This window comes from Salminus brasiliensis, chromosome 11 (genome assembly GCF_030463535.1).
Source record: "Salminus brasiliensis chromosome 11, fSalBra1.hap2, whole genome shotgun sequence".
Taxonomy (NCBI): domain Eukaryota; kingdom Metazoa; phylum Chordata; class Actinopteri; order Characiformes; family Bryconidae; genus Salminus; species Salminus brasiliensis.
Window position 1 is genome coordinate 11,199,475 of NC_132888.1, and position 20,983 is coordinate 11,220,457.

A 20,983-nucleotide genomic window follows, 5' to 3' on the forward strand; every position below is an offset into this window, starting at 1 on the left:
AGATATGCAACAATAGATACAACAACAAATACACAATTGGGACACCTGCTTATTCATTGTTTCTTCTGAAATCAAGGGTATTAAAAAGAGTTCATCCTGCTTTTGTTGGAGTAACTCTCTCTACTGTCCAGGGAAGGGTAAAGACTACAGATTGTAGATTTCTACAATTTGATTGCTTTAAGCGACAAGAGCTTTAGTGAGGTCAGGAAGTTGGGCGATCACAGAGCCACTTTATCCCAAAAATATTGGATGGAGCACCATAATTCCAGAGAACACAGTTCCACTGCACCAATGCTCAATGCTGGGGGGGCTCTACCCCTCCAGCCCATACCTGCCATTATTTATGGTGCTAGAGGGTTCATGTTCATGTGCTTTAGAGACTCCTATTCTATTGCTAGTACTTCTCTACAGGGACTAAACAAGTGTGTGTGGGTGTGTGTAGCAAAGGGTGCAACCTAAAGTAGCTGAATGCGTTAATTAGAAGGGGTGACCACAAATATTTGGGCATACAGTGTACACACAGCCCGCCAATTAAAGCTAAATTGATAAGAACGTTTTTAACACAGTTTAATACTGTGATGTTGCTGGTTGTCAGGAGGCATTTTAAACTTCATCAGATCCTGATATCTAAGTTTGGTGGAGACTTTTTATGAGTGCTCCCATTCAGCTCAAACTGCTTTCTGAAGGGGTGCAATACACTGCAGCCTATCAAAGCTTGCCTAATTAACATAACTGATAACTGATAACATTACAGATCAGCTTTCATTTCTTCTTTTTCTATCTCTGATCAGTAGGCCCTCCACCTCAAACATGCAGAATTTTGTTTGAAATATATTGTGATGTTAAAGGATGTCCGTGTACATTTTATGCAAATATGAACCCTGTTCTAATGAATACATTCAGCTAGTTAAGGTTGCACCTATTGCTGACACAGATGTGCAAATGCGCTCACACACACACCACTTGTTTAGTCCTTGTAGAGAAGTATTACCAATAGGGTGGGACTCTTCTGAGCAGATAAACATGAACCTATTGGCAATATCCCTAATGCCAGACGTGGGCTAGAGTGGCATAAAGCCCCCAGTACTGAGCTTTGGAGCAGTGGAACTGTCATGCTCCATTCAATAATTTTGGGATGTGGTGGGGTGTTGATCATTCTCTTATTCCTGAATGCAATCAGATCCTCACAGCAAAGTTTCAAAATCTAATAGAAAGCCTTCCCTGGACAGTAGAGACACTTGCAGGATAAACTATTTTTTTTTATAGTATCCAGTAAAATGCAGTGTATTGTTATTTGTGACTGTGTGGTAATATCAGTACTGTACCACGGACCAGAGATTTGCCTCAAACGATGCATGTATATCACCTGTTTAACTGAAGTCTGTGTATGTTTTACTGGTAAAGGAATGGAGGAAAAAAAGTTAGGAATGCTTATACAGCCAAGCAGATATCACCGCCCAGATAAGGGGAGTATGTGCAGAGCTTAGTTCTGGCATGTTTCTAAGCTATTATCATCAGCATGCTTATAGCACCTCATTATTGTGCCCTGATTCAAACAAGCAAATTCCTAGAAAAGAGTAACTGCCTGTTAACGTAGCATCCAATGATCTGCACAGATGGTTTATTATGTGATAATTGAAGACGTGGCTGTGAAATGACTGCTTAAAAACACAGAAAGGGGGGAAGGGTACATTTGTTTTTATGTTTTCATATGTTTACACATTAGTTAAGAACTTGCCTGTTGTTAAGAATAACTAGCCTATGAAATTAAGTAGCTGTTTACAGTCATCAGAAGCTCTGCACCCGGGTTAGCTCTAAGATGAACCATGCCCTGTTAGCCTCCCTACCCCTCACCCAGGGGATCGGTGGCATCTCCTAATTACAGCTGGCAATGTGTGGAATGGAAGGGATGATGACTGGCATAATTGCATAATCACTGTCTGTCTGGTCAGCAGCTGGGAGGAATAGCGAAAGCTACATGGCTAGCCCCTCCACATGACTCTCGTGTTCTGGCTGTGTGGGCTATATAAATGACTGTGTGATGCTAAGACATGCCAGAGATGTTGTAATATGACTAGTGTCTCAAATTGTCAGTAGGCCCTATTGTTTAGGAGAACATTTCAGAGATCTCCAAATTGTTGTTCACTAGCATTATGCAAACAGTTTCTAGCTTAGTGTTTCAAACTGAGGTAACTGTTTTCCCATTATTTGCTAAAAATCATTTCAGCACATATTTATGGCCAAGATGCTCGGTTGGAGTTGCTGTTCCTTTGTATATTCTGTCTGTGAGTGGTTTTAATGTATAAAATACCGTTTCTCTACATTGCATACGTTGCCACTTATCCTGTCTGGTCTCTGATCACCCAATATGTCTTCCTCAACCCTTGTGATTACTCTCTGTAGATTACTCTTTGTATTCTTGCTATCAGCTATTTAGCAATCGGCTGACCTATTGTCCGTGTACAAGAAGACTGGTTCATAAGGTTGAAACACTTGTGAAATGTAAGGCCATGTAGTTTGTCTGGTTCAGTCTGGGGTAATATGAAGGCAAATGAGGGCTCTTGGCTTTAGGAGTTTCATAACAATGTCCTGTGTTTGCACAAACAGCCTAATTGCTGGAGATCACAAATCTATGAAATCAAGACAAACAACGCAAACAGGAAAGTTTATCTTGAAAATCTTGGCAGCGTCTAAAAGCTGGCCCTGCGCAATTCGTTTCCAGTAGACGTGGAAGAAAAGGCCTAGAACACACAGGGCATATGATTCAGAGTTTATCCTAAAGGGCTACTGTAGCTGAAGACCATATACTTGGATAGAGGAAGAAAAGGCTGTCCTAGTCTTGTTCCATGCTCTGTTAGACAAGGACGAGAGGAGTCTTGTGGGAACCCCCTGCCCTGTTCTGAGCAGCATGACCTGCCCTTATAAGGCCCTGTGGGTATTCTAAGCACTAGGAGGAGGAGACTGGGACTGCGGCTTCTCTGGCCCAGCTGCCCTCTGACTGCCAAAACTGTGCGCTCCAGCTGCCCTGGGGCTGACACAGCCAGCAGCGTTGGGCCAGGCAGTGCCATGCCCTCAGAGCAAAGCAGGGTGTGGGGCTTGGGGCCTTCTGAATCAGTGAGATGTTTGGAGTTCCTCTTTGACGTGTCTCGTCTCGTCCTTGTTTACCGCACCACTGCTTCTTTTCCATTCAGTTGGGGTGAGGGCAGAGGAAGAGAGGGCACTGTGGGAGGGGAAAGGTTGATCTCTGAGCACTTTATGACATAACCCACCACCCCATGCACTTGTATTGCTACCCAAGCTGTCCGTCTTCTTTCCATTTGCTTCTCAAGCCCCGCCTCCGCTAGCAAGAGCTGAAGAGGTATGGGTATGGTTGATGTACCCACTCTTTATGTTTGTATCTGCAGGCTGAACTGCTTCCTCCCCCTTTATTCCAGCTCTTCTAATGGAGAGGAATTGTGTGCAGGCCAGGGTAATCTCTTTATGGAACACTTAAGGAAATGCCAGTTAAACCAAAGTGCTGGTTAGGCGGAAAAAATGCTCAGCTGCCCTCTCTTGGAGGCATGCATCCCTGTGTGTGTCAGTGAGAAGCAGCATATTTTCAGGCTTTCCCAACACTAAGAGTGGTTAATGTAGTTTGGATCAGAGCCCAGCTTTGATGGCCGGCATTGGAGAAACCTCTTCCTGCTCCACTAAACATAACAGTCCACAGAGAGCGCTTTGAAATCTGTGGAAAGATGTCGCTTCTGCTCTATATAAGCGAGCAGACTTCACACTCCCATGAGCATTCCATGAAGTACGTGACTCATAAAACCCTGAGATGGCCTGAGAGGATGATGGTGAGAAAATGTGACTTAAGCCTCATGCAAATGCATCCACTCATATGTTGAGAAACCCTGACTTCAGACTCATCTTGATACTTTCATCACCATCAAAAGTCACTTCCTGACGTATACGTTGCCATGGCATCGCATTGTTTAGTTATGTCGCAATGCCATAACAGTTATGTCTGCCAATTACCACAGTGGTGTGAGTGCTAAGAGAGAGAGCGGGAACTGTGGGATTCCCCTCTCTTCTTATCTCATTCGCTTTCTCTCGTCTTTTCTCATTGTCATTTCACGACTGTTTTCCACCCATACGGCTTAAATTTTTCTACTCTGACATCACAGCTAGCGAACTGTAGACGTTTGACTTCCCTTGGGTTTTTTTCCTTTTTTCTATCTCTCTCTGTCTCTCTCTCTCTCTCTTTCTCTCTCTTTCTCTCTCTATGACTGTTTTCTTATGCTTTAACATGTAGGCCTCCTGTTAGCTCCTTATATCTTCACTGCCTAATATTCTACTATTCTGTTGTTCTTCTTTATTGTTCTCATTTCTCTTGATTCAGATCAATGCCATATACACATAACAAAATTAACCTTGTTACAGCGGCATCTGTGAAGAGCCGGGATACATTAGGCAGCAAGTGAACAGTCAGTTGAGCAAGCATAAGAATCTGAGCCACTTCAACATGGGCTAAATTGTGATGACTAGACAACTGCGTCAGAGCATCTCAAATAACATCAGACAGGTCTTATGGGGTGTTCTTGTTTTGCAGTGGTTCGAACCTAAAGTAATCCAAGAAAGGACAATCAGTGAACCAGGGTCAAGAACACCCAGGGCTTACTGGTCTGCCTTAGCAGCAAAGACTTGTCTGTTTGATCCAGTCCCTAAGAAAAGCTGAGAAGAGCTAATCACAAATTGCTGAAAAAAAGTTCATGCTGGCTATGTCTTAGGGGGTCATGCCTTGACCTTGTTTGGTGGCATGAGGGGAACCTACACAATGTTAGACAGGTGTATGTTATGTAATGTACGGCTGATACATAGGGATATAGAGACTTGCCTTGCAATGTCATATAGAAGTCAGTCCATGTGCAAGTTAATCAATAGCAGTTCCTGAAGTACAATTCCCAGCTCCTTTGTTTCTGCCTTTCCTTTTCCAAGCCTTTCTCACTGTGATGTCTGTGGCCTTCTACTGCCTCATACGCTTTTGCCAAGCTCCCACCGCCATCGCCCAAGGCCATGACACATCAGTAAACAAAGAAAGGCTCTTTCTGCTACGGTTTGACCTGACACCAAATTCTCAGCGACTGTTTAATGGCATTGTGAGAGGGAGAGGGAGAGGGAGAGGGAGGAAGGACTCGGGCAGCAGTAGAATGGTCAGCTGTGCGGGTGCTATTATTGTCCTGCTGTCCAGCACTGTATTTACAGTAGACCAGCACAAAGCACAGGTGAGCTACATACTTAGGTTAAGGCCACATTTACAGCACTGTTAAGATTGTGAACAGACTCAAACACTTACTGACTTCTGTTTATCCATATCTGAATCTAGTGTAGGTTTAACGTTTAAGCAGTTTATAGCTTTTAGATCTGATTCGTTTCTGAGCTCCCTCACTGTGAGTCAGCCAGCTATACAACAGCTTCTACAAATAGACTCCTCTTAGTGTTGGAGTATAAATAGCCCTGCTGCGCAGAGAGGGAGGGAGGAAGAAGGGAAAGGGGCGGGAGAAAGAGTGAGAGAGACAAGGAGGGAAGTAGATTTGTAATCTACAAAAGGCGAAGATTTTCACGCTACCCGGCTACACTCCATTTGAATTAAAACGTCTCTCTGCCTTATCGTTCTGTTTCCAACACACAGGGCCCTCGCAGAGTTGAAAACAAGCTTTAATGTAGCCATCTTAAATGGTTGAGAGTAGGGCTAAGAAAGGGTTTGTGTGTGAGTGTGTGGGTAAACTGGTGGTTGCAGACAGCTGGCAGGAGGCTCTGGGAAGAATAAAATGGAGGAATGACTGAGTGACCGCCTCTCTTCTCAGTAGCAGTGCACGAGGAGGAGGAGGGTTAAGAGAGTGGGCCACTGACGTGTGTTAATAGTGACTTTCAGGGTGGACAGAGAAGTTGAACTGGAAGTTGGAGAGTTACATAGAAGGAGGATGGTGTGGCACAATACCTGGAAAATGTAACTTGGTGGTGATATTTTGGGTTTCTTGTCTTAAATAGACCTAGACCTTCTCAAATAGACCTAGATGTGTTGTCATTCTGTAGTCTACAGCATGTCGGTGGAGGTTGGTCTCATTTGTTATAGAGCTCATTTGCATGCTGTAGCCTTCTGCGATTATCAGTACTGCAAAGACCAATATCACAGTAACGATTGACCTGCTGTCAGTGTAGCACATAAGAACAATGGGCCTTGTTCACCAACCATTTAACCATCCCACACAGTTTTCACAAAGATCCTGACATTCAGTGTTTTCTTTCTTTTTTGGACATGTTGACAATAGGATTAATCATTTATAAGAGCATAGCTGTAAAAATCCTGCGGTTTAAAATCACATCATGAATCTGGCTTAGACTTTTGGGAACAAATTTAAGGAACATATTAGTGAATGAAGCCCAATGTTGCATTGTAGCTTTTCTCAAACTAAGAACACTTTATTGTACACAAGCAAAGCAGAAGCGAAGAGTGAGGAGGCGGCAGGCGGAGGGATGCTGCTCTGATGGAGCAAAGTAGCTCAGTCAGAGAGGAAGTGAGGCAGAAGGGGCCGAGGAGAGCAGAACAAGAGTTTTAAGTGGAGTGAGAAGAAGAGAGGCATGCAAGGAGAGGGGGGGAGAAGTTTCCATTTGTGATTTCCCACGGATGTCACGACATGTGACTGTTCTCGGGAGAAGGACGCCTGCATAGCACAACAAACAAACAGACGAGTGTTTACTCTGCCTTATGGCATTGTGGAGCTGTGGCCTGGGTTCACGTCACTGCTGGCTCTGTAGGACGCTTCAAAGCCCGGGCCCTGTCTGGCACACATAACTGACACTAAGCCTCTTGAACGTGTCCCTATTAACCAGCAGCAGGTGGGGGGAGTGAAGGAGAGGCTGAGGGCTGACACTCCCTTTTTTCTGTTTACTTATCCTATCTGTAGGCAATAGGCCCGTTTTGACTCTTGTTCTGTTACTGAGTACAGTACGTGGGCTTTGCGACTAGAGATGAAAGGCCAGGAGCGGCTCATGAGAGAAAGAGATGTGATTAAAGTGACCCTGGGTAGCAGAATTCAGCCATAGGCATGAGTAAGAGGTGGCCTTCTAGATAACGTTTGTTTGTTGGTTCTATAACGTTGACAACTGGGATGATGGCTGTGTAATTGCGGGTGTAAAACATGGGGCAATCTTGGGCTAAGGTGTAAATGGATGTTGGATATGTGTGTTAACGATAAGATATCTTTATATTGCCCACCTCCACTACACACAATATGCACACCAGAGATCTGCGTTTCTAGGTTGCTGACCAACTCTATATTTCATAAAAATAAAGGTGATAATACGTCCTCTTTTTTTTTTTTTTCAGACAGGTCTGAAAAAAGCGTTCAGGTGGGGTTACTTAATTGCATAAGATGTCTAGGGATGTTTCTACAGCTTTAGCAAGTCTTTAGCAAGCCTTCTCACCATCACAACTGGTCTCAACCTACATCTACATGCAGCCAAACATTGGTCAAACTGCTTCCCACCACAGCCTAAAAAAATGCCAGTTCAGGTTGGAATAGATGGCGCTCTCTACTCTCGTCACTCCTAAGCGATATCAGTTATCTGGTGTGATTGAGCTGGGGACCCGGTGCTTTCCTCTGAGCATGTTGGCTGCCTGGCTATGCCACATCGGCAGCGGCAGGCTTCACGTGAAGGAGGAGGAGACGTTTTGCGTCCTTACGCTCCAAGTGTCGGGAGCATTGCTAGTGCTAGGGGAAGCTACAAATGGGTGGGGTGAAATTGTGGGGTTTTTTATGGCAGCTGACTTTATTAAAGTGAAAAGTGTCTTATTATTATTATTATTATTATTATTATTATTATTATTAATAATAATAATAATAATAATAATAATAATGTGTGTGCATTTGCACATCTGTGTTAGCAATGTGTGCATCTTAAAGTAGCTGGATGGTTACATTAGAAGTGTCCCCAAACATTTGGACATATGGTGTCAGTAAAGGTATGAAGGTAGCTCTGTGTTTTGTACAGCAGTAAGGGGCTCAGGTCTGTCTGCTTTTTATGTGAATTGGCCGTGTGATGCTCGTGTTCCCAGAGAGCAACAGAAACTCACACCGTCTGGAAAGCATTACTCAGATTCCTGCAGGCGGGGGCTCTGGTTATGCTGGTTGCAGCCAGAGAGGGAGAGCAAGAGAGAAGGGAGGATTTATTAGAACTCAAGACTGAAACAGCTAAGCCACAGACAATGCTCTGCTCAGATGTTGACCGGCTGTGTTGTCTTCCATCTTAATAAGGTTAGAAACTATACCAGCAATAGTGCGCAATTACTTTCAGAATGGCTCTATAGTTTAGCAACACCAGGCTGAGAAAAGAAGTCTGGATTGTTCTGTCCAGCAGAGGGCATCGTTCTGCTGCAGGGGACGGTGGAGATGACCTTGGCTAGGGCTTTACCTTGCACGTGTGTGAATAGAACAGGTGTTTTTCCTGTGTAGAGCCAGGCAGGCTAATCGAGAAAGAGTGTAATTTTTTTTTCTTCTTCAAGGGTTCAATTTTTACTCTCTCTTTCTCTCCCTCTCTCTCTATACAGCATGTTGGCTCTCTTAGCAATGATTTGCAAAGACATTTTGTAGACCTCTGGCCCATTATTGCGCCTTCTGTCAGCTACACTACATGGACACAAGTATTGGGACACCTATTAATTCAATGTTTCCTCTGAAATCCGGTATTAAGAGTTTATTCCGCTTTTGTTGGAGCCACTATCTCTACTGTCTAGGGAAGGCTCACGACTAGACTAAGCGTTTCTGTGAGGATTTGATAACATTCAGCCACAAGAGCGTGAGTTAGGTCAAAATGTTGGATGATCACAAGCCCACTACATCCCAGACTCTCCAACTCATCCCAGAGGTATTGGGTGGAGCAACATCAGGGCTTTATACCCCTCTAGTCCACACCTGGCATTAGACATGGTGCCAATAGGCTTGTGTTTATCTTCTCCAGAGAGTCCTATTCTATTGGTAGTAATCCTACAGGGACTAGGCAAGCTGTGTGTGTCTGGAATTGCACATCTGTGTCAGCAAAGGGTGCAACTTGAGCAAAGTAGCTGAATGCATTTATTAGAAGGGGTGTCCACAAACATTTTGGCATAAGGTATTTTTATGTAGGATCTAGTTTCTCATCTACCTCTCTATCTGGTTGGCATGAACACCATCAACCACATGCCTCTAGTCTTGATCACTGTAGCTGTAAATCCAACAGGCACGTCTTTCATTGAAGTATGTAATACAGCCAACCCTGCTTGGTCCCACCTCTGATCTAATACTGCTGCTCCTGAGAAGCTCTGTTTGGAGTCAAACTCTGATTAATTAGTGGTTTCTAAGGCATATTTGCGTCAGGATGCTTATGTACTGATAAAGTATCAGTGAGTTTTTAAAAAGAGATTTAAATCTCAGATTAGTTCTCAAGTGTCCTCATGATTCAGGTCACACACTGAATACACAAATATGGTTGGGGAAATGTATTTACATAATAGTGGAATGTAGAAAAAGCATTTATATTATAAACATGCAAATCCTTATTAATGGAGTATAATCAACGAAAACATTTTATGACATTTGACATTTCTCCTCTTATCTGTATCATCACATCTCCTCCCCATACAAACACACTTTGTACCCTGCACTTACTGCTGGTACTCCTATGCACAGTCACTCTGCACCCACAAACACCTCTTCCACCAACACTACACCTGAAATCACACCCATCCAGTGTCTTTTGTAAATAATGTAAATATTTAGATTATATCAAACCTGTACATTTAACTGCTTTAAACCAGTGCAATATTGTAAATAGAGATTATGTATAATGTGTGTGTGTGTGTGTGTTTAGTATAAGTTAAAGAGTAAATATTCAGTATTTCTATTTTGTAAATGTGTTCTTCTTTTTTTTTTTTTTTTACTACTGTGAGCCACAAAGTTTTTCATTCACCTAACATCTGTGTAATTTGACTTGACAATAAACATTTTTATTTAAATCACATTACAAAAGCAGGGGATTGTACAGTTGGGAGTCTTTGGGCCAAGAACTTGTGTAGTGGGTAACAACTCAGCCCTCCCTGTTGCAGACTAGGGTTGGATTCACCACACCAATAAGAGTCATTGGGCAAGATTCCGAACGCTATTTATCCAAACGTATTTATCAGTGCATGTATACTCTTAACCAGAGTATTTTCAGGTTTCTCAGTCTGCGCATGTGTGTGAACGCAACAGACCGCATTTACATGCACTTGATTAATCAAGTAATGGGGAAAATCCAGGTCTACATGAGTTATTGGAGTTCTGCTCCGTAACCAGCCAGTAATTTTACAGAATAAGACATGGCGTAAACATCATGTGAAACAGAAAGAGCCACAATATGAACATAGTGTTTTGTCACTGTCTCGCAGATGCCATCTTAAATGCTGCATACTTATTTCCTGTTCCACAGTCTGTTTAATGCATGCGCAAACTGAGAAATCCAAAATAACTGGTTGGAGTATACATGCACTGAGCGATTGAGTCCGAGAGTTTGCTGGGGAGGGAAGTGTTGTTCCTAACTAATGCTACACCGACCACTATGTATGTTTTAATGACAATTTAAATGCTGCTATGTACCAGATGTGCAGTTCAATGACCTCCTTCTAACCATTATGTATCATAATGCATTTTTATACCCCCTTAAAATTAAGCTAATTGTGATCTGGGAGCTGTGAAGTGCATTTGGCACTACTTGTTATTGGTTCTTTTATAAGCCCTGCTGGACTTCTTCCTCAATCTTCATTAATACTGCCTTAAATCTGCTTCCGTTTGTGCTTCAGTTTTCAAAACTTGTGCTGAGAGATGCAAAGGTAAACAGTGCTTAAGCAAGGAAGTTTGGGAGGTGTGGGTGTGTGTGGGGGGGGGGGGGGGCATACTTGGCATAATCTTTGTGGAGTGGATACATTTAATTTGAACACTTAGATCCTGCTACAGTCTTTTCTAGATCTTAACTCAAATGTCTCCTTTTTTTGATTTGGCCCATTTGAGGCTGTTTTCTCTACACCAGCCCCATCCCCATCTCCCCCTCACCCCAGGCAGTCAAGTCCAGATGTGAGTCTATGCCTTGCTGTTTTAAATGCGTATCTGTCCAATCTGTAGCACTGGGCCGGGGCATGGACTGAGCAGTTGTACCTTTTTGACTCTGAGGCTCAGACCTGGATTTAAAATGCCAAGTGGGAGAGGCAGTGAGCTATGACTGAGAATGAGTGTGTGTGAGAGTGAAGGAGTGAGGAATTGGACGGAGTGGGGGGTGGGGGGAGTGTGTCACTTTTCATAGGGACTTGTGCCTCCGTGGAGAGAGAAAAAGGAAGGGAGAGAAGGGGGGTTATAGAGGAGGAGAAGTAGAGAGAAAGGAAAGGAGTAAGGGGAGAAGAAATGGCAGCTGGAACGCTGCTGCACATGGAACAAGGAAAGTTGTTGTTGTAAGGCGTCTTCTGCGTGATATATGTGACTTGGATTCCTCTTTTGGAGCATAAACCTATAGGAACACACTGGAGGGGAAGAAAAGATGAAGTACAGAGCAATGGTAAGGGCTACAATGTGCATTTAGTCTTTTTTTTTTTCTGTGTGTGTGCTGTGAAAAGCCAGATCCCTACTGAGCCGTGAAGCTGAATGTTGACAAGCAGTGCATTTTCATCAGATATTCTTCCTTTGCAACACAGTGTCTTGTCTGGGTTGCATCATGTTTTAGATGGGTGCTAAATGGTCTGTGGAAATGAGCCATTTGGATCAATCTGGCACAATTGCATCATATAATAAAGACATTGATAACTAACTATGATTGGATTTATTCTACAACCCTGGATCATTTAAAGAGCCTGTAGCAGCCCTTTCTTTTGATGTCACAAAATCCCACACCTTTACATGTGACTTTATACTGTTCAGCCTACATCAGACACTGGGTAACAAATCTGAACAGAGATTGTTTAGATGGCACACTAAATAAAAAGCCTGTTTAATTGTTAGGAATCAGGTTGAACATTTCCTTGTATTACTGATTTGGTGTCAACATTATATAGTGGAATTCAGGGAAAGAATGTAAAACACAAGGAAAATTGTATAATGTGGATGATTTAATCCCCTAAACCTGAAAGCTATGGGTTTTTACAGTGTTTGCAGCTACATCCAGGCCTTCTTAATCTCCTTCTGTTCTCCACTGTCAGCCATACTGAATATTTCCATCTGTTACGTGTCTTTTTCTGCATCTGCAGTATCACAACATGCAGCAATCTCTGGCCTCGGCTCAAGTATCTCTGGAGGATTCCTTGTGACTGAGAGATTTAGACAGAGAGCGCAGGAGTGACGGTGCTAATGAAACTGCTGTCAGTCAGCCGGCAGTTTCCACCCTGCACATTTCTTTCTGCCCATGTCATCCCTCTGTTCTCACAGGGCACAATAGCTTCTACATAGGTTACACACTATCACACACATGCTGTGCAGTGGTGTGGAAGTTTCAGTCACACACTCAAACCACATTATCTGTATTTGCACAAACAGAAGTGTTTCAGTTAAATGGGGGTTTTATTTTGGCTTAAAGAACAAGGCCAAACAGCCTAACGTCTCAGGACTAGGGGTGGGCATATGATATTTAGTCTATACAAAAACGTATGTCACAGTATGGTTTTAGAAAAGAATATTGACACTCCTCAAAAAAAACATGATTTAAACTCGCGTTTAGTTTTTGAAATATACTACTAAAATGTATGGCTATTTATTTTCTGTTTATCTTCTGGATAACAGTATGTGAACTGACCATACAGTTGGAAAGCAAACTGCAGATTAATTAGTAGTAGACTAATTAGTAATTTTATTTATTTATATATTTATTTATTTATTTTTAGAATATGTAGTATGTAATATATCCAAGTATCAAAGTTGAATATACTCAAACATCCACTATGCATGTTTAACCAGTACTTTTTTGTGTGGTTTTGATGGACACTATTTTCACACAATGCAATGCAAAACAGAAGAGAGGATGGCACTCATGTCTGGAGAAAAAATAGTAAAAAAACAAGGGATAACTATACTGTTGTGACGGCAACAGGAGAACTTGCAGTGAAGTTTTTTTTCATAGCAACACTTAGTCACTTCCTGTTGGTACAAAACAGTTTGGTATGCTAATGTTTTGTGTATTAGTATATAGCCTTTACCTTATAGCATTAGCGGGTAGTACTCAATTGGGATGGAGCCTAATTTATTTTTACTCCACTGCAGTAAAGCAGCAAATCGTGCTTTGAGCTCACATTGAAGGACACACTTTACACACACATTTCTGGACAAGCTGAAAGCTACAGAACTGCACTTTGGGCAGCTCCAAAGGTCCAACGTTTTATAGTGCAGTAGCAGCTTTCTTGTCCAGAGTGGCAATGATGGTCATATTATAGGGCAGTGAAACATGATTTTGAAGCTGCTATTTTAAGGCATAAAAATATCATCTTTTAAAATGATTACTAATCAATAATACACTCTAATTTGAGTGTTAAAAAATTAGCTACAATTTTACATTAGATTGCCGGTGTTCTGTAAAACTTGTCCAGCCTAGCAACAGTTGTTACCCAATACTGCTTTTGTAAGTGGAGCAAGCATAGGTAGATATGTTTGGAATGAATGTCATTTGTTTCCACTGCTGTGTGAAATGAATGTCACAGTGCTGCCCAGTTTATACAATACAGCATTTCTTTGGAAGCAGTTTCGACTCAGATTCCTTCCTGCAGTCACTGTTTTTTTTTGTTTGTTTTTTTTAGTTGAGTTTATTTATTTATTTATTTTTTAAACAGAGTGATACTTTTCTCAGAAAGAGGAAATGGAGTTTACTCACTAGCCCACTGATCTCGATGGCCAAAAGAATATGAGAGATTAGCAGTGTTGTGGATGTGTCGCAGCGCCTGACGTGAGCCTGCTAAGTGTCTTTAAGGAGTTGTGTTTGGTTTAGAAAGAGGGCACAACACTGGTGACTGGTAAACAGATAATGGAAGGTAGATTAACACTGTTAGCAATGCAGTGGCTTCTTCATCTGCCCTTTCCTGTGACTCTCAAAATACTCATTGGAGCTTAAGCTGTTCATGAATACTAAGCATTGTACAGAGGTACAGCACAGGAGACTAGTGTTGTACAGCATTATATCTCCCCTGGTTATGGTTATGCCTTTTCAGGGCATACACTACATGGATAAAAGTAGTGGGACACCTGCTCATTCATTGTTTCTTTCAAAATCGAAGACAAAAAAATTGTTTATCCTGCTTTTGCTGTAACTGACTGATTGCAGGGGTAGCTGCACTGCTCCACAGCTCAATGCTGGAGAACTTTATACCCTTCTAGCCCATGCCTGGCATTCGGCATGGTGCCAATAGGTCCATGCTTATCTGCTCCAGAGTCCTACTTTATTTACTTTTCTACAGGGACTAGACAAGCTGTGTGTGTGCATTTGCACATCATCTGTGTCAGCAACAAGTAAAACTTTAAAGTAGCTGAATGCAATTATCAGAAGCAGTGTCCACAAACCTTTGGATATACAGTGTACATCCTTATATTGTAAAAAAAAAAGTAAAAAAAGTAAAAAGTAAAAAGTAAAAAAACAAATCAGTACAAAAGGTATGATCTCAGTGTAATGACTTGTGTCACAGTGTGCTTAGAAAAGAACATTGTATAGGTATAAAACATGTCTGTGTGTTCTAAGAGGGGCATATGTTGTAAGTACTTTCACCTGTTCAGGCAGAGCCCATCACACCTGTCCGTCAGCTTTCCCTGAGAGTCTCACACACAGCAGCTGAGTGTGTAGTCAGTCCACAAACACACTCTGCTTAACCTGTTGGCGTTTATCACACAGCTGAAGAACGTCTTCCTCAGCAGAGCAGAAACAGTTAACTGTAGAGCTGCTGTGGAACTCTGGCTTCAGGGAAGAGCAAGCCAAACTTTCTCGACAGCCATCTGCAGCAATTTGAACAGTAAGCTTCGACCTTCTGCCATTTCTCATAAAACTTTAGAAAAAAAATAGAACGATGCCAAAAATCAGGGAAGGCCCAAACTGTCTCCTTTTTTTCCCCAATATTATGTCGAATCATCTCTGATGCTGAGTGTCTTTGGCTTTGCTTTTCTCTCGGGTAATCAGCTTCAATTTAACAGTGTGTTTCACACATGAGCAGCTGTATAGCTGTATTCACCTCTGTTCTCTCTTTCTAACTGGAGACCTAAAGTGAGGAGCAGTAAGAGAGCCAGATGCGTGATTCAGGTTGGAGGAATGTGGTGCCTTCATAAAGTTCATCATAATTGAGCAAAAGCTTCAGTTTTTGACCATCCTTGGTGAAATATATCTCAATGGGTGGGGCACCAAACCTCAAATTGCTCTGGTTAGGCCTATCTCTGAAATCCTGAAAGGAATGTGACCTCTTCACCTCCTCTAGTTTTATCACACTCAGTGCCTTTTTATGGCAGGCAGAAAAAAAAATGTGAACTGTTGGTTGGAATTCTTCTTCTTTACTCTTTCTGAGTTGGATTGAGAGATGCTGAGGTTCTGGGTTGTTTCAGAAGTCTGGTGACATTAGAAATTATATACCTATAATTTTAAGGGCTCATATTATGGACAGCCAGGTTCTCCTCTTCTTTCCTTATTGTGAAATGAGAGAGTTTTTGGTGACGTTGCTAACATCACAGTTGCATTTACATACAGTACTGTATAAATGTGTGCAGCCATATGAAAAAATGAATTTTTGCTCGAATATTATTAAAAGATGTTGTTGCCAATTATCTGTATGCTTATCAGCCAGTACAGATTTTATCTACTCAATCTTTCATTAAAATTAATCAGATGAGCAGCTGGTGGAACTGAACAAGCCCATACAGTGGCTGGAGTTCACAGAGAGGTCATTCATAATCTTAATGAAAACGAGTTTCTTTTAATGTACTTTGGTCTTAAACAACCATCAACACCACCAAAGCCTTTTAGGTGCTGTATATCCACCTTTTCAGCCTACAGCAGTTTAAACCTCTTATTTACATTGAAGATTCGATAATTATTTCCCTTGACCTCAAGGGAAAAACATACAGTACAAGGAAAAAGAAGGATGTAAGCCCTATAAGGTTGCAAAATGCAACCTCTAACATCTTTGTGACCTCTAAGTCTATGATGGCTGAAATACAGGAGGGTATAATTTCTTTCCTCAGTTTTCTATTTGAAGGTTATTGATGTCTTTGTAATGTGAGAAGTGCTGACAAAGGCCCATGATGACTCTGCAGATTTCACTGACACTGCTCTGTCCAACAAACCCCAGCATTTCAGCTCCTTTTACTGGTGCCTTTCAAGGTGCATACTTAAAACTCTTGGAAGGTCAAGCTAAGAGCAGGCATTGTTCAAGAGCCACTATTCTCTGGTTTCCTCAAGTCCCTGCTTGTTTGCTCTACATGAATGAAAAGGAGAAATGGAAAATATATAATGGGTGGAACGCAGAGAAAGTAAAGGAGAGAGGATTTGGTAAAAATTTGACAGTGGTCTCCTACTGGAGCCTGTCTCTCAGCCTTTTTTGTTCCTTTTGCAGGATTTGGAAAAAGTGACTGAATGGCAAAGCACTGTAGGTAGCCTGCCCAAAGCGCACGGATGGGGAAGGGGTGCGGGTCGGGAGCCGGAAAGCAAAACTATAAAGCTCATCTATGAACAATACAGTAATGGAACAAGCAGCCGAGGAACGAAGAGAGGGAAGTGGACTTGAAACAGGGTCTTTTCTTTCTTGTTTTTGGGACTGGTCCTTTTCCTTATGTTTTTGGCCGAGTTCCATAGTGTAATATTGCTTTAACAAAGTGCTTTCCCTTTTAGCTGTCGGGGGACGTTATTTGTCAAAGGAGATGGCCTGATAACAGTCCTTAACAAGCTGTTACAACACGTTGTGAACAGACCCTGACCCTGAGGAACCCTGAGCCAAGCCTCCTGGTTCCTAATGCACACACAATGCTAACACACTCTGACTTCAGTGACTTTAGTCCACATGGCTCTCTGGAGTGAAATCTACCTCTCCTCAGTCACAGCAAGCGACTATAGAGAGGCTTAAGGATTGAAAGGCAGCATTGCAGGGCAGGGTGTGAGCTGTTCTGACCTCCTATGGTTAGTTCATTGTGATAATATTTAACTAATGCCAACCCAAGCCTTCAGAAGTGTGACCTTGAGTGGATTCCAGTTTTGCTGTTGACTCAAACAACACAGTCGCCAACTGTTGTTTAATCAATGTGATTCATTTTGACATGTAAAAAGAAAGCTGACAAATCTGTCTGCATAGTTTAGGCCCTTGTTTGACGAGCATTAGGAGGGCGATTATACCTATATGTTGAAATAATGAATTGATTTGATCTTGCTCAATCTCTAGAAGCTTTAGTGTTCAGTATTAGAGAGACCATTATCAGAGTAGACATGTTAATATGTGTCTATCTATCACAATAAGGTTACATAAGACTTAACTGTACATCTCAACTATACACAAGTATAGAAAATAAAGTAGTGGATCAGAATAAAAAAAAATAAATGAAATGTATGAGCAAGTATTCTACTGTGTAGTGCGCTGTAGGGATGGACCAAATATTTGGCACCTGGAATTATTTAGCTGATGATGACAAAAAAGCACTTTTAGTGAAAATGCAGAAAAAGTATACTAAACAATGATGATTTTGATGACCCAAACAAATCACTGCCAGTGTGGTGTGAGGCGCTCTTTGTAAATGCAGCAAACATGTCAGATTTTAATGTGCCAGAGAATGACCCTGTTTGCAGACCCTGTTCTGCTGATTTGTCAAAAGGGTGTTTTGTTTTTGTTTTTTTAAAGCAGGACAGAAATACGGTTTGTTTGTTTTTTGTTTTTTATTTCCCATGTGCAGTTTTATAATGAAAGTATCAGTGTGACTAGACTGGTTTCCATCATACCAGTTTGTTAATCTCTGCTTCCTCTGCATCTGCTGTCATTCACGGTGTTTCACATGGATCGGTTCTTGGACCTCTCCCAATGATCATCTTCTTTCCTGCAAACCTTATACTCTCAGACCTTCTTCAGCTGGGCTACCCACCATTCCTTTATCCTCCTTCATGGCTTTCTAGATGTTTCTTAGATTTGTTGCTCCACTATGAAACTCTTTTTCTTAATTGGTCTAACAGTCTAACTCTAACTCTATCTAAGATAATGTTCCTCAAGCCTAAACCACTCAAGCCACTACTACTAAACCACTGTTGGTATTATTAAGGGCAGGATCTGTGGCAGTACCAGTGTACAACACAAGTCTCAGCTATGTGAAAGAGGCAGTCTACCTACCATGGGACAGTGTTTGAGCAGTGAGAAGGTGCTGGTGTTGAGCTGGAGTAGTAGCACTGAGACATTTGTAAACAAGGTGGCTCTGGAGCTGAATGGCACACGCTGTTGCACAACGCTGCTGTTGCTTGGCAAGTGATGTCACTGGACTCCTGGGTTGGTTTTGCTTATGACTTTTTGCCAGTAGGTCTTTACTAAAGGGCTTTATGTTATACTCATGGTGGTGTGTGGTTTTTTTTTTTTTTTTTTTTTTTTTGGTTTGTTTTTTTTTTGTTTTTTTACAGTGCTGTCAGACTGGGTCCCAGCCTAGGATGAGACAACACCTTGGCACACCCACAAGATTTATCTGTGTTGCAGACAGTGAGGAGTCCTTTTGTAACTCAGTGGCGTCTCCATGGATTTGATAAGGCTTGGTTTAGGGAATATGAGCTACTCCCCTGTTGGGCCCTTGAGCAAGGCCCTTAACCCTCTCTGCTCTGGGAAATGCAAAGATAATATCTTTCGTAGACTGTACAAGTAAGATGACAATGAAGGTAATTATACCTATGTAGACAACCTATCACACAGCACTATCCCGACTGATTCCAGTCATCTCCCCTAAAAGCTTCAGATGCTCCTCATGTTGGAAGACAAAACAGAGACAGGACCGTGAGTGAGGAACAAAAAACATGGGGAAGAACGTAATAGACAAGTGTTTTGCTAGGAAGTGACTTCGTCCTCAATCCCTCATCTCACGGACAGTACCAACTCCCTCAGTCTGTCGTTCTCTCTGTCAGCCATTCCATCCCCTTGTTGTTTTTCTTCTACACCTACATCATGTTCATGAAACAAAGCCTTATCAAAACCATGGATTCTCATTGAGGACTGCAACACAGATAAATCTTGCAGGTGTGCTGCTGTGCTGGCTTTTATTAGGACAGGATGGAGTCTGAGTTTCAAGCAGAACTGTCAAATTAAGACTGTCACGGTTTTAAATGTATTAATTAAAACTTAAATATCATCCTGCAATGTTGTATTGTGATGTATAGGAAAATATACTAAAGTGACTTAAGTTTTGGGACACCTGCTCATTCATTGTTTCTTCAGAAATCCAGGGGTATTTAGAAAGAGTTTGTCCCGTTGGTGTATTTGTTGGAATAACTGTCTCTACTGTCCAGGGGTGGCTTTCTGCTAGATGTTGGAGCACTGGTGTGAGGATTTGATTGTATTCAGCGACAAGCGAATTAGTGAGGTCAGGATGTTTGATGATCACCACACCGTTTCATTCCCAACTCCCCAAAAGTATTGAATAGAGTGCCATCATTCCAAAGAGCACAGCTCTGCAGCTCCTCTAGCCAATGCTTGGCATTAAGCATGGTACCAATAGGTCTATGTTTATCTTCTCTAGAGAGTCCTATTTTATTGGCTGCACCTTTATAAAGGGACTAGACAAGCTGTATGTGCGTTTGCACAATTGTTTCAGCAATGGGTGCAATGTAAGGGGGCTGAATGCATTCATTAGAAGGGGTGTCTACAAACATTTGGGCATCAGCTGATTTGTCTGTTAGGAAAAATGTGGATTGCGGAAATGCTGCTTAAAAGTATGACCTGTTTTCTTGCTGCAGTCGTCTTTGCCTCTCTGCTTCTTAATTAAATGCTCTCTCAGGTGCTCTCTCTCTCCATTTCTCGCTGTCTTACTATCTCTATCTCTCGGGGATGGGCACTGCTGTGTCAATAGCAAAACAACGGCCCTGGCAGCTGGTGTATTCGCACAATGTGTTTGTGTGTGTGTTTCAGTGCATAATTGCACATTTGTTCAGCCGTGTGTGTGTGTGTGTGTGTGTGTGTGTGTGTGTGTGTGTGTGTGTGTGTGTGTGTGTGTGTGTGTGTGTGTGTGTGTGTGTGTACACATCACTGTTCTTGTGCAGAACAAAGGAAGCATCCCAGTTAATGCTCTCTGGTCAGGGTCTCTGGGCCGAAATGGGGAGAAAGTGAAGCCTAGCTCCTTTTACAGGACTGTGTGTTCTTTTTTTTTGTGTGTGTGTATTTCTGTTGCTTAGCTGTTGTTTCAGAGCTTCTGAAGGGTTCTGAGGGCATGTTTGGAAACATGGATTTTGGTAATATGCCGGATTTGCTACGTAAGACACAAGCCTCTATTGTGGAGAAGGGCTATGTGGTCCAAAGTATTGATTCTGTCACTGATGTAAGTACGCTCTGTCACTCTGTGCTGCTGTTTGTAGAAGCTAATTTGGGTGGAGCTGCTGTTTAGAATGCACTAATGCACACCATGGTTTTAAGTGTGAAAAGTTTAGTGTTTGGTGTGACTCACATTTGTGTTGCTGCACTACTTTTGGACTGTTCTATAATCTTAGTTTTGTCTGTTCTGCAAATTACACCTTCCATTTGCCAGGTTATTAAAACTGTGTGTTGGAAGACAGCAGCTCTGCGAGAACGAATGGTCCGTACTCTGAAAACTTCGCTATACTCTGAAAACGTCGCTATAAACGCAAACAAGGCTTCTCGTAGTACAGTTTGTGTTTGTTGCATTTCATCATGTGTCATCAGCCCTGTGTACAGAGCATCAGTGTAGAGTTTGGGAGGTGGAGTACTGTTGATGTGCATGAGTAAGGCTCTTGGAGGGCCTTG

At 42.1% G+C, this 20,983-nt stretch overlaps 1 protein-coding gene across 5 annotated transcripts in view; it reads left to right on the forward strand.

Moving 5' to 3' along the window:
- The window catches only part of myo1cb (myosin Ic, paralog b), a 52,213-nt gene that overhangs the window by 10,050 nt on the left and 21,180 nt on the right, over window positions 1-20,983 (forward strand). Inside the window, exon 1 of one of the 5 annotated variants that reach the window (XM_072691667.1) lies at window positions 11,445-11,601. The exons of the other annotated variants lie outside the window; for them this stretch is intronic. Coding sequence (XP_072547768.1) covers window positions 11,584-11,601 — 18 coding nt within the window. The 5' untranslated portion in view covers window positions 11,445-11,583. Of the gene's footprint in view, window positions 1-11,444; window positions 11,602-20,983 lie in introns of those variants that run through there. 5 annotated transcript variants of the gene reach the window in all.